Raw genomic sequence first — 25,883 nt, forward strand, 5'->3', positions numbered from 1 at the left:
AATCAGTGCCTGGCACAATACGTGTTTGTGGAAATGAATCACAACACAGGGAACTGAATGATGTTTATAGTCCATCTAACTATAGTGGTTTAAAAAAAGAACCAAATAGTTATTTTCAGCCACATGCTGTAACTACTGTAAGGCATTTTTAAAAGTTCGCCTTGAACATTCACTGCAAATACCATTTTCTGCTACTTCAGCTTACTTCTCCCACGTGCCATGAGAAGGCTACCATTAGCCAACTTGACTAAAAGCCACTAAATACTGGTTTTAGTATATAGCTTAACGACTGATTTGGTGGAAATTACTTTGCAGAAATAACAATTTCCAATTAATTCTTTGAATTTAATTTAATGTTGTGGGTGTATTTTAAAATAGCACCTAATATACTCTCATTACCTGTTTTGCAACAGGGAGTAAGTACATAGACAATCATTAAGGAGACTTCAAAAAAAAACACAGCAATCTTTCATTACTCAGGAGAAAATTTATAGATCCCGCTGAACTGTTAAAGATCAATTGTTTTATACAGCATTTGCATTGGCTTTTAAATTTCCAAACACCAAGGAGTGTCCATCCCAAATTAGCCCTTTGTCGTCTAAGAGATAACTAAGATGCCCAGTACTAACCTGTTGTTTTTTCCTGAAACAAGGTCTTGCTCTGTTGCCCAGGCTGGAGTGTAGTGGTGCTATCTTGGCTCACTACAGCCTTGACCTCCTGGGCTCAGGTGATCCTTCCACCTAAGCCTCCCAAGTAGCTGGGACCACAGGTGCAGGCTACCATGCCTGGCTAACTTTTGTATTTTTGTAGAGACAAGGTCTCACCATGTTGGCCAGGCTGGTCTCAAACTCCTGGGCTCAAGTGATCCACCCGCCTCAGCCTCCCAAATTGCTAGGATTACAGGTGTAAGCCATTGCACCCAGCCTCTTTCCCTTCTTTTTAAATTGAGGTGAAATTCATCTATTCATCTAACATAAAATTAACTTCTTTTTTTTGTTTGTTTGTTTTTTGAGACGGAGTCTCACTCTGTCACCAGGCTGGAGTGTAGTGGCGCGATCTCGGCTCACTGCAATGTCTGCCTCCCGGGTTCAAGCGATTCTCCTGCCTCAGCCTCCCGAGGAGCTGGGAGGCTGAGTTGGGTTGTTTGCACCTTTGGCTATTGTTCATAGTGCTGCTATGAATATTCCTGTAGAAGTATTTGTTTGAATACCAAATTTCCAGTTTGGGGGAGTTTACACATAGAAGTGTAATTCCTGGAGCATCTGGTCAATTGTATGTCTAACTTAACTGCCAAATGGTTCTCCCCAGAGGCTGAACCATTTCACACCCGGCCAGCAATGCACAAGGGTTCCAATTTCTCCACATTCTGACACTTGTCATTTTCCTATACTTTCCTGATTAGAGTCACCCTAGTGGGTATCTCATTGTAGATCTGCATTTCCCAAATGAGTAATGATGTTTAGCATCTTTTCATGTGTTTATTAGCCATTTGTGTATCTTCTTTGGAGAACCCATCTGCTTTTATTCCTCACTACCATGACAATAAATAAAAATAATCTTAATCTTTACTAACACTTTCTTTAAAACTGACCCCCACACACTTACTTTTTTTTTTTTTTAGACAGAGTCTCGCTCTGTCGCCCAGGCTGGAGAGCAGTGGCACGATCTCAGCTTACTGCAAGCTCCGCCTCCTGGGTTCTTGCCATTCTCCTGCCTCAGCCTCCCGAGTAGCTGGGACTACAGGCGCCCGCCACCAGGCCCGGCTAATTTTTTGTATTTTTAGTAGAGATGGGGTTTCACTGCGTTAGCCAGGATGGACTTGATCTCCGGATCTCGTGATCCGCCCGTCTCAGCCTCCCAAAGTGCTGGGATTACAGGCATTCAGCCACTGCGCCCAGCCCACACACTTACTTTTTAAATCTGTGTTTGGAAGTCACATGAATTAAATAAGAGCTTAAATTGGTCTGTTATCAAAGGGCAAAATCCAAGATGGTTTCAAGCTTGGCAACTGTTATATTTGTTGAGCATCTACTATGTATAAGGTACTGTTCTAGGTGCTGGTAACACAGCACTGAGCAAAACAAATAAAAACCCTTGCCTTCATAGAGCTTACTTCCCACAGAATGTATGATCAATACTAAATCTATTAGCCTGGAAAGTGAACACAGTAAAATGGCTAACTTGAAGTTTTCACGGAAATATTTAAAATTGTATTATGGAATCCAAAAATAAGCCATGTAGGGTGCTTGTGCACTGTTATTAAATAACATTGAAGGAATATCTTTTTTTTTTTTTTTTTTGAGACAGAGTCTCACTCTGTTGCCCAGGCTGGAGTGCAGTGGCGTGATCTCGGTTCACTGAAACCTCCCCTTCCCAGGTTCAAGCAATTCTCCTGCATCAGCCTCCTGAGTAGCTGGGATTACAGGCACGTGCCAAGATGCCTGGTTAATTTTTTTGTATTTTTAATAGAGATAGGGTTTCGCCATGTTGGCCAGGCTGGTCTTGAACTCCTGGCCTCAGGTGATCCACCCACCTCGGCCTCCCAAAGTGCTGGGATTACAGGGGTAAGCCACCGTGCCTGACCTTAAGAATACTGTTAAGAATACTGTTTGGTATACTAAGCAGGCATATTTTACATAGTTACAAGTAGAAAATGAGTTACAAATCTTTGGGCTCAAAGTATAGAACATCAACACTTTGTCTTAATATCCTCAATAAAGATTTCACACAAATACCAACACTTGCTCTTTTTTTTTGAGACAGGGTTTCACTCTGTGGCCTGGTGTGCAGTACGCTGGTGTGCAGTATGCTGGTGTGCAGTGGCTCAATCACCACTCACTGCCGCCTTGATCTCCTCAGGCTCAGGTGATCATCCCACCTCACCCTCCCAAGTACCTAGGACTACAGCTGTGCGTTAGCACGCCCAACTAATTTTTGTTTTTGTTTTGATAGAGACGGGGGTTGGCCATATTGCCCAGTGTAATCCCAGCACTTCGGGAGGCTGAGGCAGGAGGACTGCTTGAGGCCAGGAGTTTGAGACTAGCCTGGGCAACAAAGCAAGACCCTGTCAAAAAACAAAAACAAAAACAAAAAACAGAAGAAGGATTAATAGTTACATTAAGAAGAATGAGGTGGCTAAGGAAAAGAAAACCCCACCAAGATATTATAAGTGGTAAAAGGTACCAAAAAGTGTGACTAGTATGCTAACATTTGTAAGGGAGGGGGGAATTTACTCATAAATGCTTGATAGCTTTCTGGAAGAATTCACAAGAAACCAGTTATGGTGGTTGCCTCCAGGGAAGAAAAAAAAAAATCCCCTAATGACTGGGGCAGTCACACACCCAGGTTTGGCCTATTCAAAAATACATAAACAAGTAAGAAATAAATCATGCTTTTAAAATCTGGCTTTTCCCCCAATTCCCCTTCTTTAACAGAGTGTATTCAATCTTGGCTGAACCCTCAGAGCTCACTGGCGTGTGTAACTGACTTTAGAGAGAGCCAGGAGGTCGGGACTGCACACAATAGGGTTAGCTGAAGGTGAAGCACCTGGGGCTAGAGACTTCCCCGGCCAAGGGTAAGGCAGAGCTGGGACAAAGGAGTTCAAAGCCCTGAGGTGGAAGAAGGCTGGTGCATATAAAGAAGGAGAAGGCAGCCTGGCCGGAGGAGACTGTGTTGCAAGAGAGACCAGCAACATAAAAGGGTTGTCTAAATTTAGCTTTACTTGGAGTTGGGAAGTTTGTTGGGTTTCTGCTCAGATCTGAGCCCCACTCACTCCATGTTAGGTGATCTGGGTTCCTAAGTGTTCTCCCAACAGTACCCTCTCGGTGATGCCTACAGGATCCCATGGAAACGTCATCCTTTTATGGTGAGCATTTGGCATTTTACTCAGTTTTCCTGAACTCAATCTTCCATCCACGTGAGCGTATCCTACATTTCCCTCTAGTCTTTTTTCCTTTCCTTTCTTTACTTTTGCCCCATGTCCCTAGGACTGGCCTACAATTCAGACTGGTTACCACGTACCTAATGTATAAAATAGTACCCTTTAATCTCCCTATGAGCTGCCTTGCCTGATCTCGGCCACATCTGAAAAATCAAGATACATATAACCTTTAGGTTGGCTTACATTTGCAGTCATTTAACCCCCAGGCCCCTCACCCCAAGCATGTGAGCTGGGTGGGGTCCATACTACAAGCAAATATTATCTAACTTAACAGAACTTGGCCAGGCTCAGTGGCTCATGCCTGTAAGTAATCCCAACACTTTGGGAGGCTGAGGCAGGAGGATCACTTGAGGCCAGGAGTTCAAGGCTAGCCTGGGCAACATAGTGAGATCCCATCTCTACCCCCCCCCCAAAAAAAACAGGAAATAAATAAGAAATTTACAAAATTAAAAAATTAGCTGGGCGTGGTAGTGTGCACCTGAGTCTTAGCTACTGGGGAGGCTGAAGTGGGAGGATGGCTTGAGGCCAGGAGGTTGAGGCTGCAGTGAGCTCTGATGGTGCCTGGGTGACAGAGCAAGACCCTGTCTCAGACTATTGCACATTGGTGACACCTAATTGAACACTGCTAATGGAGAGTATCTGTTGCCCACTCATGCAACTAACATTTTACATTTTCAATTGTAATCCAATGACAATTTCTAGATCTGCTTGAAGTTATCATAAAGTCTTCATCCCACTCAACTACTTCCAACTTCTCTCTAGGGTTTTCTTCCATCTCTAATGACTGTTCATTCCGCTTTCTCAATTACTGGCATTTCATAATCCAAGGAAAGCGAGAAAGTGAAGGAAGAAGCCATCGTATCATCCTGTTTTTCATTTCCATCAGGTGGTTGAATCTTTTTGGCAAATAAAGCACTCGACTGCCTAAAATTTTTCTGCAATGACATTGTTTATCTACCTTACTCACTTGCTGATCTGCCAAACTGACAAAATAAACAATAAACCTTAGCCAAAAGGTTTCTGTTCAGCAAACTAGTCCCTGATGCCAGGCGGCTCACGCTTGTAATCCCAGCACTTTGGGAGGCCGAGGTGGCTGAATCACCTGAGGTCAGCAGTTCGAGACCAGCCTGGCCAACATAGTGAAACCCTGTCTCTACTAAAAATGCAAAAATTAGCCAAGCATGGTGGTGCACACTTGTAATCCCAGCTACTCAGGAGGCTGAGGCAGGAGAATTGCTTGAACCCAGAAGGTGGAGGTTGCAGGGGGCGGAGATCGCGCCACTGCACTCCAGCCTGGGTGACAGAACGAGACTCCATCTCAAAAAAAAACAATAGTCCCTGACATTTTTGCCTATGGAGTCACACCCAAGACATTCAATCTATGTACCGAGTGCCTCACAACTTAAGGAATGTGCCTGATGATTCTAGGTGTGTGTCACTTTTTGAATTGTTGAACCCTTTACAAACCTCCTGTTAACATTAGCATTTCTTTGAGCTACAGTGTGGGACTCAACATAAAATTTCTAAGTAAAGTTTCTAACTTTAGAAATCGTCTATTGTAATTGGCATTGCCATGTTATCTGCTCATTATGAATCAGTACTCCTAGGATCACTATTTCAGCGTCAGTTGATCCTGGAACTCAGATTACCTTGAAACACTTGAGTTGAAGGGACTCGAGGTCACACAGTCTAGTTTATACCAAATTCACTGATCACGTCCACAATACCCCTAACAAAAAAGTGATCATTCAGTCTCAACATGGAATTGAAGATATCAATGGAAGGCTGGGCACAGTGGCTCACGCCTATAATCCCAGCACTTTGGGAGGCCTAGGCGGGTGGATCACCCGAGGTCAGGAGTTCAACACCAGCCTGGCCAACATGGTGAAACCCCGTCTCTACTAAAAATACAAAAATTAGCCAGGCATGGTGGCACGTGCCTGTAATCCCAGCTACTTGGGAGGCTGAGGCAGAAGAACTGCTTGAACCCGGGAGGCGGAGGTTGCAGTGAGCCAAGACCGTGCCACTGCACTCCAGCCTGGGTGACAGAGACAGACTCTATCTCAAAAAAAGAAAAAAAAAGATATCAATGAAATATCATGACAACCAGCAACATGTGGAGGTGGATAATGATAGCCAACACTAGTAGAGCTTATTTCGCATATAATCCTATGGAGTAGGCACTATCATTATCTCCATTTTACAGATGAAGGAACTGAGGCTAAATGACTTGTCCAAAATCAATCAGTTAGTTAATGTCAGGATATGAACCAAGCAGTCTAGCTCCAGATCCACACTCTTGAACAATATGACACACTGACTAAATTGTAGAAATCTTATAAGAATGAGAGAATTGGCCAGGCACAGTGGCTTACACCTGTAATCCCAGCACTTTGGGAGGCTGAGGTGGGTGATCACCTGAGGTCAGGAGTACGAGACCAGCCTGGCCAATGTGGCGAAACCCCATTTCTACTAAAAATACCAAAATTAGCCAGGCATGGTGGCATGCGCCTATAGTCCCAGCTACCTGGGAGGTTGACGCAGGAGAATCGCTTGAACCTGGGAGGCGGAGGTTGCACTGAGTGGAGATCATACCACTGCACTCCAGCGTGGGCAACACAGCGAGACTCTATCTCAAAAAAAAAAGAACTTAAAATAAATATCCTTTCAAGATTTGAGGAGTGAACACAGAGTGAATAAGTAGCAGAGACAGAACTAGATCTAAGATGCCTAACTTTAGTCTGGCTGATTTACTGCCTCCAGAACAGTAATTCTATTTCACAACTAAAGCTATAGAAAGTTGTGGGTCAGGTGCAGTGGCTCACGCTTCTAATCTTAGCACTTTGGGAGGCCAAGGCGGGTGGATCACTTGAGCCCAGGAGTTTGAGACCAGCCTGGGTAACATGGCAAAACCCTGTCTCTACCAAAAAACAAAAAACAAAACAAAAAATTAGATGGGCGTGGTGGCTCACACCTGTAGTCCCAGCTACTCGGGAGGCTGAGGTGGAAAGATGGCTTGAGCCCAGGAGGTGGAGGTTAGAGTGAGCCAAGACTGCACCACTGCACTCCAGCCTGGGCAACAGAGCCAGACCTTGTCTCAAAAAAAAAAAAAAAAAAAAAAAAAAGTTTTGTCTTTTGTTTTATATTCCTCAAAAAACACTTCTGAAGTAGATTGGCATGGCTCATATTTCAAGGAAGAGGAAACGAAATTTGGGGGGGAAATGGCAAAACCGTATCTTACTAAAGGAAACTGCAATGAAATGTCCCCTTTTGTGACTCAGTGGTTATGTGGTTATGACAATAATGTAAAAACCCTGAGATTTTATGAAAAACGACAGAATCACCATATTCAAAGTGTATGATCATGTGACAAGAACCTTAGAAAAAACTCCGTTTGTGGAGTCTGCATTATGAAGACCTTAAGCCGTCATGAACTCTTAATGTCCTCACATCAGAGCTTTTTGGTTTGCTATTTTCTCATTCTCAGATAAAAAAGTATAAAACTCTTTGAATGTTCCTCAACTTTTAAATTTCATATTCTAAGCATTTCTTCAAAGAGACAATGATTTCATTTTATCTTTAAACTAGAATAAAAGGATACATAGTAGCTCTGTCCTTGAACAAATGAAGAAGGGGTAGTGTTAATACTATTACAACTTCTAAGGATATTGTTCCAGTTACTATTGTTGTATAATAAATCACTCCCAAAACTTGATGGGAAACAACCATTTTATTATGGATCAGGAATTTGGACAGGGACAACTTTTCTCTGCTCCATCATTGCTGAGGCCTCAGCTGGGAAGGCTTACAGGCTGGGGGGACCCAACTGCTGGGCGTTAGAATCATCTGGAAGCCCTTCACTCATATGGCTGGCAGCTGAGTATGACTGTTGGTCGAGACCTCGACTGAGCTGTCAACATGAACCCCTATGGCTGGCTTCTCCGTATGTCTCTCTCTGTGTGCTGTTTGGGCTTCCTAACAATATGGTGGCTGGGTTTTCAGCGTAAGTATCCTAAAAGAGCAAGGAAAAAGCGCATGGCATATTTGTGATTCTGCTTCAGAAATCCTTAAAAAAAATAGGGTCTCACTGTGTTGCTCAGGGTAGTCTCAAACTCGTGGGTTCAAACAATCATCCCCCTCACCTCTACCCCCACCTGGGCCTCCCAGAAAAACCAGGATTCCAGGTGGGCCACCATGCCTGGGGGTATCGCTTTAACCATACTCTATTGGTCAAGGCTGTCACACAGATCTGCCTAGATTCAAATGGAAGTGGTATAAGTCCCCTCTCACCCACTCAGTGGGAGGAGTCTTGGGGTCACATTATAAGATAAGCAATGTGGGATGGGCAATATTGTTGTGGACATCTTTCCAAAATATAATCTGTCCCACATGTGAAGTATCTCTAAGAAAGATAAAGAGGAAAATTAAACAATATCAGATACAACAGAAATCTCAGTCAACAAGGTGTGAACTGAGTAATTCTAAACTTTCTCTTTTTATCTCCATGTTGAAATAAGCACATGGGCAGCTTTCAAAGGAAAAGCCTACACTATTAGTCTGTCTTCAAAAGCCTATTAGAATGATGTGTGATATTAACTTCTGATTATTACCAAAAACTGAACGCCCATCAGTGGACATTTATTTTTTTTTCCACTTATGACTTGGTACATTAGTTCTACTTCTAAGCCTATCAGAACTTCCAGCTCCACTTATTATGTTGTTATAACAATTTGCAAACCAATCAACTCTTAACAGTCTATACCCCTCCCAGTCTAAAACACGGTTCACACAATGGTTCTCAGTGAGGTAAACACTTTGGCGAACACAGTGCAGAGTTACTGTCCAAGTAAAGGGCAACACGTTATGACAGCTATGCTAAGTAACAGAGTTCTAAAGTTAAATAAAGTGCTTGGAGGAATGTAACTATGCCAAGAGCTTAACATTTTACCAGCTTAATTCTAGCTTTCTGGTTATCCAAATTCATATCTCCAGCCTGGATCTCTTCCCTGGGCTCCAGATGCATATACTAAGCTATCGACGCAATATTAGATAATTAGTTACATAACAGGCATCTTGTAAAATGTCCAGCACTACACTTCTGTTCTTCTCCCCATCAAGCTCAATCCTACTGTTCTTCGTCTCATTCCCTTGTATTTGTCCATAGCATTTATCATTATCTGATACACTGTAAATACAGATTACATATAAGCAAAACATTTTTACTATTTGGTTAACTGCCATTTTCCCTTTGCCTAGAACAATGCTTGGCACATAAGTAGTTTTAAATATTGTTCTTTTTCTTTTCTTTTTTTTTGCAACAGGGTCTTGCTCTGTCGCCCAGCCTGGAGTGCGGTGGTGCAGTCACCACTCACTGTAGCCTCAACTTCCTGAGCTCAAGTGATCCTCCTGCCTCAGCCACCATGTCTGGCTAATTTTTTGTAGAGATGGAGTTTCACCATGTTGCTCAGGCTGGTCTCAAACTCCTGGGCTCAACCGATCCGCCCATCTTGGCCTCCCAAAGTGCTGAAATTACAGGCATGAGCCAGCATGCTCAGCCCAATAATTTTTTCAAATTGAAAATAATTAATTTTCAAATGAATTAATGAATGATGACTTATCTGGGTACCTGAATAAGTCACTACTAGAAAACCATAAAGAACAAAGAGTACCTTAAAATGATAATAATGTTTGTCAGTAGCTGACTGGGTAAGGATGTAGAATATTGCTAGATTTTAGATTTGCTATAAAGAATAAAAATGAGCAAAAACTGAGAATGCATGAGAAGGAATCAAAATGTTAAACAGTGCTACCTAAGCCACATCAAAACTACCTAGAAGAGCTTTTAAAATGACTGATTCTTATAAATGGCCAAGTACAGTGGCTCACACCTGTAATCCCAGCACTTTCGGAGGCCAAGGCAGGGGGATCGCTTGCGCTCAGGAGTTCAAGACCAGTCTGGGTGACATAGCAAGACACCATCTCTACAAAAAATGCAAAAATCAGCCGGGTGTGGTGCTGCAGGCCTGTAGTCCCAGCTACCTGGGAAGTTGAGGTGGGAGGATTGCTTGAGCCCGGGATTGAGCCACTGTACTCTAGCCTGGGTGATGGAGTACAAACAAACAAAAATTACAGATTCTTATACATAAAAAAACTACAGATTTCTCAGACTTGCCAATTTGGGGAATGCTAGAAAGTGATGAGATAATAAATATCCAGAATTCAATCTGGGTACCTGAATATAATCTCAGGCATGAAAGATTGAATAGAGATTGGAATTAAAAAGATCTAAACACGGCCAGGCATGCTGGCTCATGCCTGTAATCCCAGCACTTTGAGAGGCCAAGGTGGGTGGATCACTTGAGGTCAGGGGTTCAAGACCAGCCTGGCTAACATGGTGAAACCCCGCCTCTACTAAAAATACAAAAATTAGCTGGGCGTGGTGGGGGACACCTGTAATCCCAGCTACTCAGGAGGCTGAGGCAGGAGAATCTCTTGAAACCGGGAGCCGGAGGTTGCAGTGAGCTGAGATCGCACCGTTGCACTCCAGCCTGGGTGACAGAGCAAGACTCCATCTCCAAAAAAAAAAAAAAAATCTAAACATAACTAACTGTGCTATAGTCTGCCTAAAGAAAGAATGAGTTAACAGGAAAGGAATCACCTACACAGCATCTATAAAACAGACTCTATTCTATCTGTAACGTAGACTGTCCTCCAGAGGAGGTAGATGCCTAGGGCTCCCATTGTCATCAGCCATTACACTCATCCAATCCTATTTTCATTTTATGCTCTCCAAGAAATGCTATACAGAATTTAGCTTTCCACCCAGATTAGCCTACAGGGAGAGAACGTACGGATCAGCCAACATGAATATCCAGTCTGCTTATGAATATACTTCTCACTATAAGTTTAAAATTCATTCTGGTTTATTCAATAGGCTTGGGAATTAGGTTAGCGTGAGTCACCTCCAGGCATATTGAAAATAAGAAATTTGCTAGCTTAAAAGAGCTGGGGAACAAACCCTGATAACCCTAACAAGGTTGTATCATCTGAGCAGAGACACAGAGGACAAGAATAAAGTGCTGGTATGTTTAGGTCTTGCACCCAGCTGGTGGAAAAAAGAACCTGTGGCCGATATTTGATTTATCCCACAAGCCAGAGCAGGGAACGTGCCTCCCCCTTGAACATCTTGAAGTAGGAGGAGGCAGAGGGTGGCTCCTAGGCCTTCTTTGTTCACTACTAGGCCTTCCCTTGAATGTCCAAGGCTCCCCAGCAGTTCATTTTAACCTAATTCCACCCACATATAAACAGGTTGAGAAATGCAATACACAGAAAGGCTCTCTACTGAAACCCACTCCAGTAATCCAGTCAGCCAATCGGCCCGGCGTGGCCTGCAGCTACCGAGCTCCTCTCCGTCCTTCTCCACACTGGAAACTGGCACCATAGGTACCTGCTTTCAGCGGTTCAAGGGTATTTCTCATGCTCTCAAGGTGAGGCCATAGTCCTCGCATGGTTTTTAGCTATAGTCTGCCTCTTCAGGCTCCTATTACAACTCCATCACCTGCTCATCATTTGAGAGCTCTGTGCCCTCCCTGACCCTTTGGACATACCATTTCCTCCTTCTTTTCCTGGAAGGCTCTGTCCAGATCCCCTCCACCCTCCTGACCACCCCACTTCACCTGTAAAACTTACTAGTCCTTCAGGACTCCACTTGGATGCCATTTCTCCACCTGAGTTACACTCCTGTACACATTTCCATGGAGTTACCCTACCTTAGTCCTTATTACACAATAATTTCTTTCTTTCTTTCTTTTTTTTTTTTTTTTGAGAAGGAGTCTCGCTCTGTTGCCCAGGCTGGAGTGCAGTGGCACAATCTCGGTTCACTGCAACATCCACCTCCTAGATTCACGCGATTCTCCTGCCTCAGCCTCCTGAGTAGCTGGGATTACAAGCGCGCGCCATCATACCTGTCTAAGTTTTTTGTATTTTTAATAGAGATGGGGTTTCACCATGTTGGTCAGGCTGGTCTCAAACTCCTGACCTCATGATCTGCCCGCCTCGGCCTTCCAAAGTGCTGGTATTACAGGAGTGAGCCACTGAGCCTGGCCTGATGAAATTTTTACAATTTTGTTTGGTTTCCTTTTATGTACAAAGTTATAAATATTGAGCACTACCACCACCACTCCTCTTGCCAAAAACGGCCGTAACAAGAACTAAACCTCTCCTAGGATGACAGGGAGACTTCACACGTATACCTTACTTTTGAAACTGAACAATGTAAATAGCCTATTTTTAAGGATAAGTTAAAAGAAACTTTTTTTTTTTTTTCAGACAAGGTCTTGCTCTGTCACCCAGGCTGGAGTGCAGTGGTGCAAATACAGCTCACTGCACCCAGCCTCGAACTCCTGGCCTGAAGTGATCCTCCCATCTCAGCTTCCCAAGTAGCTGGGACTACAGGCATGCACCACTATGCCCAGGTAATTTTTTAATTTTTAGTAGAGATGGGATCTCAGTATGTTACCCAGGCTGGTCTTGAACTCCTGAGCTCAAGCTATCCTCCCGCTTTGGCCTCCCAAAATGCTGGGATTACAGGTATGAGCCACCATGCCTGGCCAATAAGTGAAATGTAAATTTAAAAAGTCAGTCATGGTGAAGAATATATTTTACATACACATATACACTTATGAAATCTAAATGTCCTTGCCCAAACATTTCCAGAAATTTCCATATCTGTCCCAATGCAAATACTTCTAAACCTCTTCATTATCTCTGCCAAGAAGAAATCAATCCCAAACTAAGCTGATAGGCAGAATAATTCATTAGATGTTTCAAGCAGCAAATATCCAGCTTTTAGGTGGGGAACTAATGTGACTTCGGTGGAACTTTTTTTTTTTTTAAGTGGTAATAATAGCCAAAGAAAACTATTTCCCCCTAGAAAAAACTTAAATCTTAAGGAGGCCCAAGTATACTGCTAAAAATTAGTATGATTAGTGTTTTGGAGTGGATTTTATTTTTCTTCAAGGAGGAAAAGATAAACATGCTATTAATATGACCTCCTGAAATCCAGATTTCCTGTCCAAAGCAACGATTTCCAGGCATTTTCCAAATATTAGGTTTATTTTATTGTTAACAGGTACACCAAATTTTAAATCAGAAGGCTAGGACAGAAAATAGCTCATTTTTCATGAATCCTGCTTACAGCAGGAGAGTTCTACAATTTGTTCCCAGGGACCAGAGTTTTTTTCATTAACCCTCCCCATGATTATAATAATTTGTATTTACCTATCACCTTTCATCCAACAACCTCAAAGTACTTTACAAACAATCTCATCTTTATGCCTTCTTGTCAAGAGAAAGGCAAGCATCATACCACACTTTATAGACTGGGAAAGCGAGGAACAGAGATGCAAGGACTTGCCCGATACTAATAAATATTAGATTAGGCAAGCAAGGCAACCCAGGCTGAGCCCTCCATCACTGCCTCACTCAACTGGGAGCACCCACACTGTTTGTCCCCAGAGCCTGTCTGGTCTTTAAATGGATTTCAGGAACCCATTCTCAATTTTGGCTGTGCAAATAGAAGTACAAGGGGAATAGATTCCTTTACAGGTCCCAAGTTTTCTTCTGCTATAGATAATAGAGAAAGTGTTTTCTTTCTTGTTCCTGAAGACTCAAAACTTTAAAACCCTGAATGTGGGCCAGGCATGGTGGCTCACGCCTGTAATCCCAGCACTCTGGGAGGCCGAGGCCGGCGATCACTTGAGGTCAAGAGTTCAAGTCCAGCCTGGGCAACACAGGAAGACCCCCCCACCTCTACAAAAAAAACTTTTAAAAAAAAGTTAGCCAGGCTGGGCTGGGCACGGTGGCTCACGCCTGTAATCACAGTACTTTGGGAGGCCGAGGCGGGTGGATCACGAGGTCAGGAGATTGAGACCAGCCTGGCTAACATGGTGACTAACACGGTAACCCCGTCTCTACTAAAAATACAAAAAAAAAAATTAGCCAGGCATGGTGGCAGGCGTCTGTAGTCCCAGCTACTCGGGAGGCTGAGGCAGGAGAATGGCATGAACCTGGGAGGCGGAGCTTGCAGTGAGCAGAGATGGCGCCACTGCACTCCAGCCTGGGGGACAGAACAAGACTCTGTCTCAAAAAAAAAAAAAAAAAAAAGTTAGGCCGGCTGCGGTGGCTCACGCCTGTAATCCCAGCACTTTGGGAGGCCAAGACAGGTGGATCACGAGGTCAGGAGATCGAGACCATCGTGGCTAACACTGTGAAACCCCGTCTCTACTAAAAATACAAAAAATTAGCCAGGCAAACGCCTGTACTCCCAGCTACTCAGGAGGTTGAAGCAGGAGAATCGCTTGAACTCGGGAGATGGAGATTGCAGTGAGCTGAGATCACGCCACTGCACTCCAGCCTGGGCGACAGAGCGAGACTCCATCTCAAAAAAAAAAACAAGTTGGTCAGGCGTGGTAGTGTACACCTGTGGTCCCAGCTAATCAGGAGGCTGAGGCGAAAGGCTCATTTGGGCCCAGGAGATTGAGGCTGCAGTGAGCCATGTTTGTGCCACTGCACTCCAGCCTGGTCAACAGAGTGAGACTCTGTATTCCTCCTTGTTCTTTCTCAATTTCATTAAAAATAGTTTTCACCAAGACATACTTCTGTTGGGCAAATTCAGAAACTTGATACTACTCCTACTAATTAATATCCACACAAATTAATTTATTTAAATTAGAAAAGAGAAACAATAACTGGCTTTGAAAGAATTAGATTACTAGACATCCACGAAGCATCTGCTTGAATACAAGCTTCATTCATGACTGTTTCTGCTGGCTCTGCAGCATTTAGTGGTGTGAGTCATTGATTCTCAGTGATTCTCAATATGAATAACATCAAATGTTTTATAAAGCAAAATCTACAGCAGTGACGGGGAAATATGAGTGAGTGGTAGGGATAAAGGGAACTGTGTACTACTAACACAGAAGATCCAGTTTTGGGCCAAGTGGCTCATGCCTGTAATCCCAGCTCTTTGGGAGGCCAAGGTGGAAGGATCACTTGAGCCCAGGAGTTCAAGGCCAGCCTGGGCAGCATAGAGAGACCCCGTCTCTGCAAAAAAATACAAAAATTAGCAGAGTGTGGTGACATGCGCCTGTAATCCCAGCTACTTGGGAGGCTGAGGCAGGAGAATCACTTGAACCCAAGAGGCAGAGGTTGCAGTGAGTCGAGATCGTGCCACTGCACTCCAGCCTGGGCAACATGGAGAAGTGCCAAAAAATGACTCGCTGCCCCGCTGCAAGGACTGTGGCTAGCATGCAGCCTTCTTTAGGGTCTACCTCATCTTTTGAGTCAAGGGCATCTCTTCTTGTAGCACCCCCAGCCAATGACTAAGCAAGCTGGCAGCCAAGGCCATCCTCTTCTTGGGACGACCTCTGGCCAATGATAAAGGAAGGCAGAGATACAGAGGCCTAGCCATTTCTGCCAGAGGATTCTTGTGTCTGCTCTGGAGCTCCCCATTGGCCTGGTGGGGACTCTGTCAGGTCTGCATTATGATCTGATGGCTTCCACTCTTTTCCCTTCACAGGTGTTACTCCCCAATAAAACTGTACTCCTGACTCCATCTAAGCATCTCCTTCCAGGATATTGGCACAAATGGTACTTACCTTGCTGGATTCTCATAACAAATAAACAAGATGATGGATGTAAACACTTTGCCCAGCACCTGGGGCATAGTAGGCACTCAATAAATGGCAGTGATGATAACAATCATTCAAGACTTTAAGATAATAGGGAGGTCAAGCACGGTGGCTCATGCTTGTAATCCCAGCACTTTGGGAGGCCAAGGTGGGCTCTGCAGCATTTACTGGTGTGAGTCATTAATCACCTGAGGTCAGGAGTTCGAGACCAGCCTGACCAACATGGAGAAACCCCATCTCCACTAAAAATACAAAATTAGCCAGGCATGGTGGCGCATGCCTGTAATCCCAGCTACTTGGGAGGCTGAGGCAGGAGAATCGCTTGAACCTGGGAGGCAGAGGTTGCGTTGAGCCGAGATCGTGCCATTGCACTTCAGCCTGGGCAACAAGAGTGAAACATCATCTCAAAAAAAAAAAAAAGACAATAGGGGATGGCCCATGTGAAAATATTACAGTAACTACAGAGTTCATGCAATTATAAGTTATTCTCAGTTTTGGAACCACAGAGAAAGTAGACGAGTACAAATGGAAACTGTGGCTGCTATTAGGTGTTGATGTAGGAATTAATTCTTACTAAAAACCTAATTCCAATCACTAGAACTGTATGCTCTTATTTAAAAAATCATATTGTTTATATGATGTTATAGTTTACATGTGAAAGGTATTATGGCTTTTGCAACAAGAAAATGGAAGTTCTATCTACCTTTCTTTGTTGGTGGGGGTGGTGGTTTGAATCTATTTCTAGTATTAAACAATTGAGGTTGTTAAGCTTTACGTAAGTTTAACATGGAATTTTACAAATAGGATGAGGTTTGAGTTAAAGGTTGGCCTGAAGTGGAAGATCAAGATAAACCGATATTAAAAACTTAACAACCGAACGGTGGCTCACGCCTGTAATCCCAGCACTTTGGGAGGCCAAGGCGGGTGGATCACCTGAGGTCAGGAGTTTGAGACCAGCCTGGCCAACATGGTGAAATCCCATTTCTACTAAAAACACAAAATTAGCCAGGCGTGGTGGCACACGCCTGTAATCCCAGCTACTTGGGAGGCTGAGGCAGGAGAATCGCTTGAACCCAGGAGGTGGAGGTTGCAGTGAGCTGAGATCGTGCCATTGCACTCTAGCCTGGGAGACAAGAGCAAAACTCCATCTAAAAAAACAAACAAACAAACAAACAAACAAAAACTTACATACCCCCAATTACTCTCTAATATAATACACATATTTGGCCTCTTATCATTTTTAAAAAAAGTTTTTTAACTAAACACATTACTAGGCTCAAGCTAGTATGAGTGTACAAGTAAAACAGGAAGCAAATGTTCCTTTATAAACACTAATTCCAGAAGACTTCACACCCACATTCTAAAATCTAATTAGATTAATTTCCCAGGGCATTCATGTATTCTTAGTAGCTTTCAATTTTTAAGTGTCAAAATAAAGCCTTATTTTTAAATGTGGGTGGTGTTGATGAAACAAGTATGAGTAATACTTGCAGGAAACATAATATTAGCTTTAGCTGCTTAGTGGGTGATACTTGAATAGTCCTTCAAAGAAGCACTTTCCATGTCTCACCAATGTAAAGCATGAGTTGTAATGCGTTCACATAGTAAGTATAGACACTTATAAAACTCTTTTACGTGCTTAAAGTACAGTTTTGGCTACCAAAATGAGAATTTACACAAATTTTCAGGATTCTGTCTAATGTACAAAGTGAAGGCAACAAACTGGTATCTAAATATCAACTGCAAAATTTCCAGGCCTCCCATGGTTTGTTTTCTTTTAATATCCACTAAACAGAAAAGACATGTGCAAAGTTTGTTCTCATGGAGAAGTAAGGATGGCAAAACTAAGTTGATTTTGTTTCTCTTCTGAAGCAGTTCTGCCCTACCCACCATGGTTCAGGGAGTATTATCACCCCTGTTGGTCTTGCCATGTTTATCTCAAACAGAAATCTCTGAAGGGTTAAGAAAAAGGAGCAGTAGGCCGGGCACAGTGGCTCACGCCTGTAATCCCAGCACTTTGGGAGGCCAAGGCGGGTGGATCATGAGGTCAGGAGATCGAGACCATCCTGGCTAACAAGGTGAAACCCCATCTCTTCTAAAAATAGAAAAAATTAGCCAGGCACGGTAGCGGGCGCCTGTAGTCCCAGCTACTCGGGAGGCTGAGGCGGGAGAATGGCGTGAACCCGGGAGGCCAAGCTTGCAGTGAGCCGAGATCGTGCCACTGCACTCCAGCCTGGGCAACACAGCGAGACTCCCTCTCAAAAAAAACAAGAAAAAGGAGCAGTAGAGGCCGGGCATGGTGGCTCACACCTGTAATCCCAGCACTTCAGCACTTTGGAAGGCAGAGGCGGGCGGATCACTTGAGGTCAGGAGTTTGAGACCAGCCTGGTCAACATGGTGAAACCCCATCTCTAGTATGAAAAATACCAAAATTGGCGGGGCATGGTGATGAGGGCCTGCAGCTACTCGGGAGGCTGAGGCATGAGAATCACTTGAACCTGGGAGGCAGAGGTTGCAGTGAGCCGAGATCACGCCACTGCACGCCAGCCTGGGTGACTGAGCAAAACTCCGTCTCAAAAAAGAAAAAACAAAAAAGAGCAGTGGAAGAGCCAGGGACGATTGTTAATAGGGTTCTCCAATTTAGCATTCAACGGCAGTAAGAAGAGGTAATAATTCTTCAATACTTGGAACTGTTAATAATTAGTTACTTTAAGATTAAAAAACTAGGTTAAAATTTCGACACACTAAGAAAAAAAAATTCAACACACTATAAAGTGTTCTTATATAAACATATGTACACATATCATGCCTAAGTAGAATGAACAACAGAGAAGGGAAAATTTTTCAAACCCTACTTTAAAGGCAAAAAAGGTACTTAGACTGTGTGTATTTGGGGGGAGAAAGGATATGGAAAATCTCTGTACCTTCTCAATTTTGCTATGAACCGAAACTGCTCTAAAAAATAGAGTCTATTTTCCAAAAAGATACCTAAAATTATATATATTTTTTACAACTGCCAAAGTGCAGAAAGGTGTTATAAGTATCTTCCCATTATTTTTAAAAAGCAAATGTTAAAACAAAAGGAAAAAAAGGGATTTATTCATTTATCCAATAAATATTTATTGAACTCCTACACAGAGTCAGGCATTGTTCCCAGTACAGTTGGTAGACAATCCTCACACGGCTGCCTCTTGAAAGTGCACATCACGATCAGGGTCAATATATTCAACAGTTGAATGTACATTATATGCCCGGCATGGTTCTAAAAATCACAGGTAAAAAAAATTACATACAATCGGCCCAGCGCGGTGGCTCATGCCTGTAATCCCAGCACTTTGGGAGGCCGAGGTGGGCAGATCACGAGGTCAGGAGATCGAGACCATCCTGGCTAACACAGTGAAACCCCGTCTCTACTAAAAATACAAAAAAATTAGCCGGGCGTGGTGGCGGGCGCCTGTAGTCCCAGCTACTCCGGAGGCTGAGGCAGGAGAATAGCGTGAACCCAGGAGGCGGAGCTTGCAGTGAGCCGAGATCGTGCCACCCACTGCACTCCAGCCTGGGCGACAGAGCGAGACTCCATCTCAAAAAAAAAAAAAAAAAAAAATTACATACAATCAACACAGGTGGCTCTTTTTTTTTTTTTTTGGGACAGAGTCTTGCTCTGTCGCCCAGGGCGGAGTGCAATGGCGCCATCTCGGCTCACTGCAACCTCCGCCTCCCGGGTTCAAGCGATTCTCTGCCTCAGCCTCCCGAGTAGCTGGGATTACCTGCGTGGACCACCACGCCCGGCTAATTTTTGTATTTTTAGTAGAGATGGGGTTTCACCATCTTGGTCAGGCTGGTCTCAAACTCCTGACGTCGTGATCTGCCCGCCTTGGCCTCCCAAAGTGCTGGGATCACAGGCGTGAGCCACTGCGCCCGGCCCATAGGTGGCTTCTTACTATGCTAACCAATATGCATTATTCAGGTTTCTCTGTTCTCTTTCTTGTACATACTTCATTTCTCATTAGCACCAGAGCAAATAAATAAAGATGACAGAGAGGATACTAGGAGGCAGCAAAACCAGGTTCTGTCACTGAATAATTTGTTAGCTGCAAAGAGAATAATTACGAGGAACGTTTAATTTTCCAATGGATTTATTCATACTTCACACTAATGAGCAAGCTAATAAAAAGCTGAACTAACACTTCAGTAACCTGTCACTTCCCTCAGTAAGTAGGCAAGAAAAAAAAACCATTCAAATGTAAGCAACTCTTGCTATGCCATTTCTCCAACAACTAGCCACAACTTCAACAAGTCAGTGAACGTATTTACCTTACTAACACTGCCTTTTTAACAAGTCTTGAGTAAATGTATTTTGGTTAATTTTACATAAAAACATTTTTCTTTTGACTCTGATGTTACAGGCTAGAGGTAAAACCTACTTTCTATGTTTCCACGTAGATATCTTTCAATGTATATAATGTGACTTACAACAGATTCAAGCTGGTGTCTTGCGCACACCATAGTTGTTCAATAAAAATTTTGAAAATTGATTAAAAGGCAATGTTATGAAGAGCTGTAAACTATTTTATTATAACCCAATCACTTCAAAACGGCCATTTAAGCCTGGGCAAGGTAGCTCACACCTGTAATCCCAGCACTTTGGGAGGCCAAGGTGGGCAGTTCACTTGAGGTCAGGAGTTTGAGACTAGCCTGGCCAACATGGTGAAACCCCATCTCTACTAAAAATACAAAAAATTAGCCAGGTGTGGTAACGCACACCTGTAGTCCCAGCTACTCGGGAGGCTAAGGCAAGAGAATCACTAGAACCTGGGAGGTGGAAGTTGCAGTGAGCCGAGATCGTGTGACATTGCACTCCAGCCTGGGCAACAAGAGCAAAGCTTTGTCTCAAAAAAAAAAAAAAAAAAAGAAAAGAAAGTTTATTTCTATGGAGGGGTTAAAGAAAAAGTAAAGAAGAAAGAGGAAGAGAAAGGTTTTACTCCCTCAACAAAGCAGGATGTGGCTTAGGAGCAGGTCTTCAGTGTAAAATGCACATTAGAAAACTGTAGTTTCTAAAAGCCTGTATTGATTTTATCCTGAAGTCCTAAAATGTATGTAAAATCTGATAGTATCTGTGAAGGTCCCTGAAAGCTGCAACCACCTGTTACAAATAACTCATGGCCACCCAAACCATAGCTCTTTCTCCATCTAGAAGAATAATTCTGCCAAGTTCGGCTTGAGCGCCCCATCATTATCTCATTATACATGTGCATGATTCCAAAGCCACCATTCAAGGAAAACCCTTAATCACTGCCCTCCGCTGGGCTACCCAATGTACCGCACATCACCAAGTCTCTGACCACCGGAGAAACTGGGGTTTACTTTTCATTATTCTAGTTTTTTTTAAATCTCAAAAACTACTAAGCCTTATACATCTTTGCATTTCACCTGAAAACTTAGATTTTGCATTTCTCTTAGTAACACAATCATGTATTTATTCCTTTTCCTATATTAAACTGTAAGCTACTCAAAGGCAAATGCTGGTACTCATAAGAATGTCTTTTTTAACGTCAAGTGTGGTGGCTCACGCCTGCAATCCCAGCACTTTGGGAAGCTGAGGCAGGGGATTACCTGACATCAGGAGTTTGAGACCAGCCTGGCCAACCCCGTCTCTACTAAATACACAAAAAAATTAGCTGGGCATGGTGGCAGGCACCTGTAGTCCCAGCTACTTGGGAGGCTGAGGCAGGAGAATCGTTTGAACCTGGGAGGCAAAGGCTGCAGTGGGCCGAGATCACGCCACTGCATGCCAGCCTGGGCAGGCAACAGAGCAAGACTCCGTCTCAGAAAAAAAAAAAAAAGAATGTCTTTTTAAAAACTCCTCATTGCCATACACTTGCATATATAGAACTGTTAAGTGATTCATTCTTCCTCATAAAATTGTCAAGTGAAAAAATTACAAATAGTTCACATCCTTCTCCTTTAAAACTATTTTCCAATTATTTTTATTGTAGAAAATGTCAAATGTATATACTAGAAAGAATAGTGTAATGAACACTTCTGTACTCAGCATTTGGCTTCAATAATGGCCAACTCTGTCTCACTATCTCCCATCTACTAACAACCCAAATTATTGTGAAGCAAATCTAAGATTTCATATCATTAATATTTGTATATATTCCAGTTCCTATTTATTTTCTTTTTTCTTCTTTTTTTTTTTTTTTTAAGAGAAGGCCTCTCCAGATATTCCCCAGCTGTTCTTGAACTCCTGGGCCCAAAAGATCCTCCTGACTCGGCCTCCCAAGGTGCTGGGAATACGGGCCCGAGCCACTGCCCCCGGCCTCTCTCATTTATTTTCAACCACTCCTAACCCTGCCTTCCTTCCCACTTCTCCACCCTCAAAAAGAAATGTACAGAATAATGCAGGCAATTGCCACTGTTTTAGTTTTGTTCATAGCCACTGCCTCTCTTTGGAATTATATTCTAACCCATTCACCAACATCACCGAACTGTCCACCAAGGTATTGTGTTCGGTCCCTATTTCACTCAGAAATATATTGTACATTTTCCCTCCATAATTCCATCCACCTGTCTGAACAAGTGAAAAAAAAATTGTGCCACAATTTCTACTGTCTTGATAAAGATTACTTCTGATTTGCTTCCCCACCCCAGATAAGCTAAAGAGAGCTAAAGGGAGTGGAAGGATTAGAAGAGGAAAGAAACTTCAATACGGCACTCAAAGTGGTAGATTTTGCCTAAACTGGTGTGTGCAAATATTTTAAACTATTGTATTTTCAAAATGGATACTTGTAAACATCAGCGGAAATTTTGTCATGAATCCCTTTTAGGCAGAAGATGTTTATAAAATGAATTATCTTAATTTAAGAGAGCTACTGCCCTCAGGATTTTGGTAATAACAACCATAGCTGCTTCTGTACCTAACAAATGGTTATGTAAAAACAATTAAAGCAAAACAAAACAAAACAAAAAACAAGGGAGGATGAGCTCTGTTTCTGTAATTGCTCTAACCTTATTTTATTTTGACATGAGATTTCTTGGCCTCATCTCAGATAGTAACACCACTCTACACTTTCTCCTCCACACCCTTTGCAAATAGAATTCCAAAAGGTAGTGCAGGCACTTCAGAGTTGATCCTGGGAAATGGCTCATCTTGAGGGCATTTCAGTGCAGTAACTGAGATTTCGTCTACTCCTTCCCGGGCCGCCGCACTGCCCATCCCCTGCCCAGTGATTTCCCCAGGAATCCGGGGACGGCAGGAAAAGAGCTCCATCCACAGCCAGCCCCTCGCCTTCCCGGGGACGGCCCTCAGCCCTGAGGGCTGCCCGTTTACCGTGCGCATCCCCCGGCCAAGCATCCCCGCGAGGCGCCCCTCACCGCCAACTTTCCCCACTGGAAACTCTTTTCTCCGAGCAACCGTTAAAGATCATTGACCCCGCGAACGCCTCTTCCTGAAGGAGATCACGTAAGATCTCTCCCCAACTCCCACTTTCCCCTCCAGACCAGACGTCGCAGTGCCCACATCCCACTCAGGATTGAGCTACCCCGAAAGAACAAGTGCGCCCGGAGTCGCCACGGGCCAGAAGTCCTCGCCTCCAGAGCGAAGACCGCACTCTCGCCCCAGCACCCCAAAACCCGACCCCCGGCGCTCGCCCCGGCCGCCCCGCCCCCGGGGAAGTGCTCGATCCGCCAGCGCCTCCGCGGAGCCAGGACAGAACTCGCGGCCAGGGCGCCCAGAGACCCAACGCAGCGCCGCGCAGCCGGGGCCTCCACGCCCCCATGCCCGGTCCCGGCCCTCCCCGGGCATCCGCGGCTCGCCCTGGGGGATTACGGCTCGGCCCGACACACACTGCCCGCCCCGGGGCGCCGGGGACAGGGAGGCCCGCCCGCGCCGTTCCTCAGGCCGCCGGGGACCCGCACCAACTCCCCTCGCCTCCGAAGGACGAGCCGGCCCGCACCTCCTGCTCGGGCCAAGGCCGACTAGGTGCATTGGGACTCCGCCTCCTCCCCAGGCCGCGAGGACCCCGACCAGCGCGCCCTCGCCTCAGCCCGGCAGCGCGGCCCGCGCCCCCTCCCCAGGCCGCGGGGAAACGCAGCGCGCGCCCGCATCTGCCCGCGGGCCCAGCCCTTCACTCACCCAGAGCTCGGTGCCCCAGCTCATGGTGCAGGGGACGCGAAGGGGCGCTCCGCGCGGCGGGCGCGGCTCTCTGGTCCCCCTCCCCGGCGATCCCTTTGCCCCCCGAGATCCCCGCGACGGCGGAAAGCCCGGAGTCCGCGCGGCCTCCTTCGGCTCGTAGATCCTCGCCCGGGGTCTCCTCGGCGGCTCCTCCTCCCCGCCGCTCCACAGCAAAATGGCCCGAAGAAGCAGCAGCCGCGGCCGCCGCAGCGCCCGCCCGCCCTACGCCCGGAGAGCGGGGGAGGGGCGGAGTGCGGGGGCGGGGCCGGTCTGACAGCTCGCGCACGCGCGCCCGCCCCACCCCGGCCCGGCCCCCTCCCCCGGGCTCCCCGGGCTCCCCCGGCCGGGTCCGCGTCGCCCTGGGGTCCGGAAGGACGCGGAGGGAGGTGTGAGGGACGGCGGGACCCGGATCCCTAGGACTTCCCCTGCCAATCTCCTAATGACTTCTTAGTGACCACTGTCTGCTCGCAGTACTAGCGCTTGCCTTGGAACGCGGCAGGCCCTGGGATCACCGATGCTCCGCCGCGGTCTGAGATCGCTCCCCTGCGCGTAGCGCCGCTCTGGATTTAAGGACAATACTTTCCCCTGGCAGCCATGCGCGCCGAGCAGAGTCAGCCCGGGAGGCTCTTTTCCCACCGCCCGAGGGAGGCCCGAGAGTCCCGCAAGGCTGGCGCGGTGGGAGTGGGGCGGTGGTAACTGCGCGCTGTGCGAATAGAGACGTCGAGGCAAGCGCGACGGCCTCGAGTGGCCAGGGAAAGAATCCAGGGGCGTGCACCCAGTGATTTCCAATCTCGGAAACCAGTGATTTCCAACTTGTTCAGCCAAGAAACTCTCAGGCGTGAAATCACGTTACCGCCTAGTGGGTAAAAGCAAAGGCGTGGGGTACACAGATAACTTGTTTGGTTCAAATCCAGCCTCCCGCACGTGCTGGCCGGGCGGAGGCGAACAATTGCTCCACCGCTGGAAGCGCAGAGTGCAGTCCACCAGATGGAGGCAAATAACGCGTCCATCTCACTGCCCGGCGGCGAGGATCAGGGGTGAACCAAGGCCTAAGGTTGGTAAACAGCGCTCATTTTATCAGCAGACGGACTCCCTCTCTATATATCCGAAGGTCTGCACAAATGTCGTTCCTGACAAGCTATGGAAAATGTTTGGAATTCCAACTCCTGAATCACTAGCCCTTTCCCCCACAGCTTGTCTTTCTCCCTCGGTTAATGCTACTACTGGATCCTTTTCTGAGTAACCGTGCGACTCCCAACATGGGCCCCCAATTAAAAAATATTTTACGATGATGCATTTCTCCAATCCCACCCCACTATTTTCAACCTGCTTATCATTCTCCTCCATTGAAAGGTGGAGCTAACCCGGGTCTGGTGGCTCACACCTGTAATCCCAGCACATCAGGAGGCCCAGGCAAGAGGATGGCTGGAGGCCAGGAATTTGAGACCAGCCTGGGCAACATCGCAAGACCCTGTCTCTACAAAAAGAAAAAAAAAAAAGTTAGCTGGGCATGGTGGCATGCACCTGTGGCCCCAGCTACTTGGGAGGCTGAGACAGGAGGATCGCTTGAGCCTAGAAGGCTGAAGTTGCAGTGAGCCATGATGGTGCCATTGCCCTCCAGCTTGAGCAACAGAGCAAGACCCTGTCTCAAAAATATTAACAATGAATTAAAGCCGGGCGTGGTGGCTCACGCCTGTAATCCCAACACTTTGGGAGGCAGAAGTGAGTGGATCATCCGAGGTCAGGAGTTTGAGACCAGCCTGGTCAACATGGAGAAACCCCGTCTCTACTAAAAACACAAAAGTTAGCCGGGCGTGGTGACAGGGCGCCTGTAATCCCAGCTACTCAGGAGGCTGAGGCAAGAGAATCGCTTGAACCCGGGAGGCAGAAGTTGGAGTGAGCCAAGATTGTGCCACTGCACTCCAGCCTGGGTGACAGAGCGAGACTTTGTCTCAAAAAATAAAATAAAATGAATAATAATAATAAATTAAGAGGTGAAGCTACAAAAAACAAAACAAAACAAAACGAAAAACCTCTTGCAGATAAACCTCCAACTCCACTTCCTTTGTTGGGCAGT

General features: G+C 45.3%; 1 protein-coding gene across 23 annotated transcripts in view; it reads right to left on the reverse strand.

The window, feature by feature from the left end:
- The window catches only part of FNBP1 (formin binding protein 1), a 156,479-nt gene extending 132,418 nt beyond the window's left edge, over nt 1–24,061 (reverse strand). For 12 of the 23 annotated variants that reach the window (XM_054501226.2, XM_063650406.1, XM_054501219.2 and 9 more), the window contains exon 1: nt 23,768–24,026. In XM_054501226.2, coding sequence (XP_054357201.1) covers nt 23,768–23,791 — 24 coding nt within the window. In that variant the 5' untranslated portion in view covers nt 23,792–24,026. Of the gene's footprint in view, nt 1–23,767 lie in introns of all 23 variants that reach the window. The other 11 variants (XM_063650407.1, XM_054501232.2, XM_054501231.2 and 8 more) reach the window with 2 other exon arrangements.
- Between the last annotated feature and the right edge of the window lie 1,822 nt (nt 24,062–25,883).

The sequence above is a fragment of the Pongo pygmaeus genome, chromosome 13 (assembly GCF_028885625.2).
Source record: "Pongo pygmaeus isolate AG05252 chromosome 13, NHGRI_mPonPyg2-v2.0_pri, whole genome shotgun sequence".
NCBI classification, from domain to species: Eukaryota; Metazoa; Chordata; class Mammalia; order Primates; family Hominidae; genus Pongo; species Pongo pygmaeus.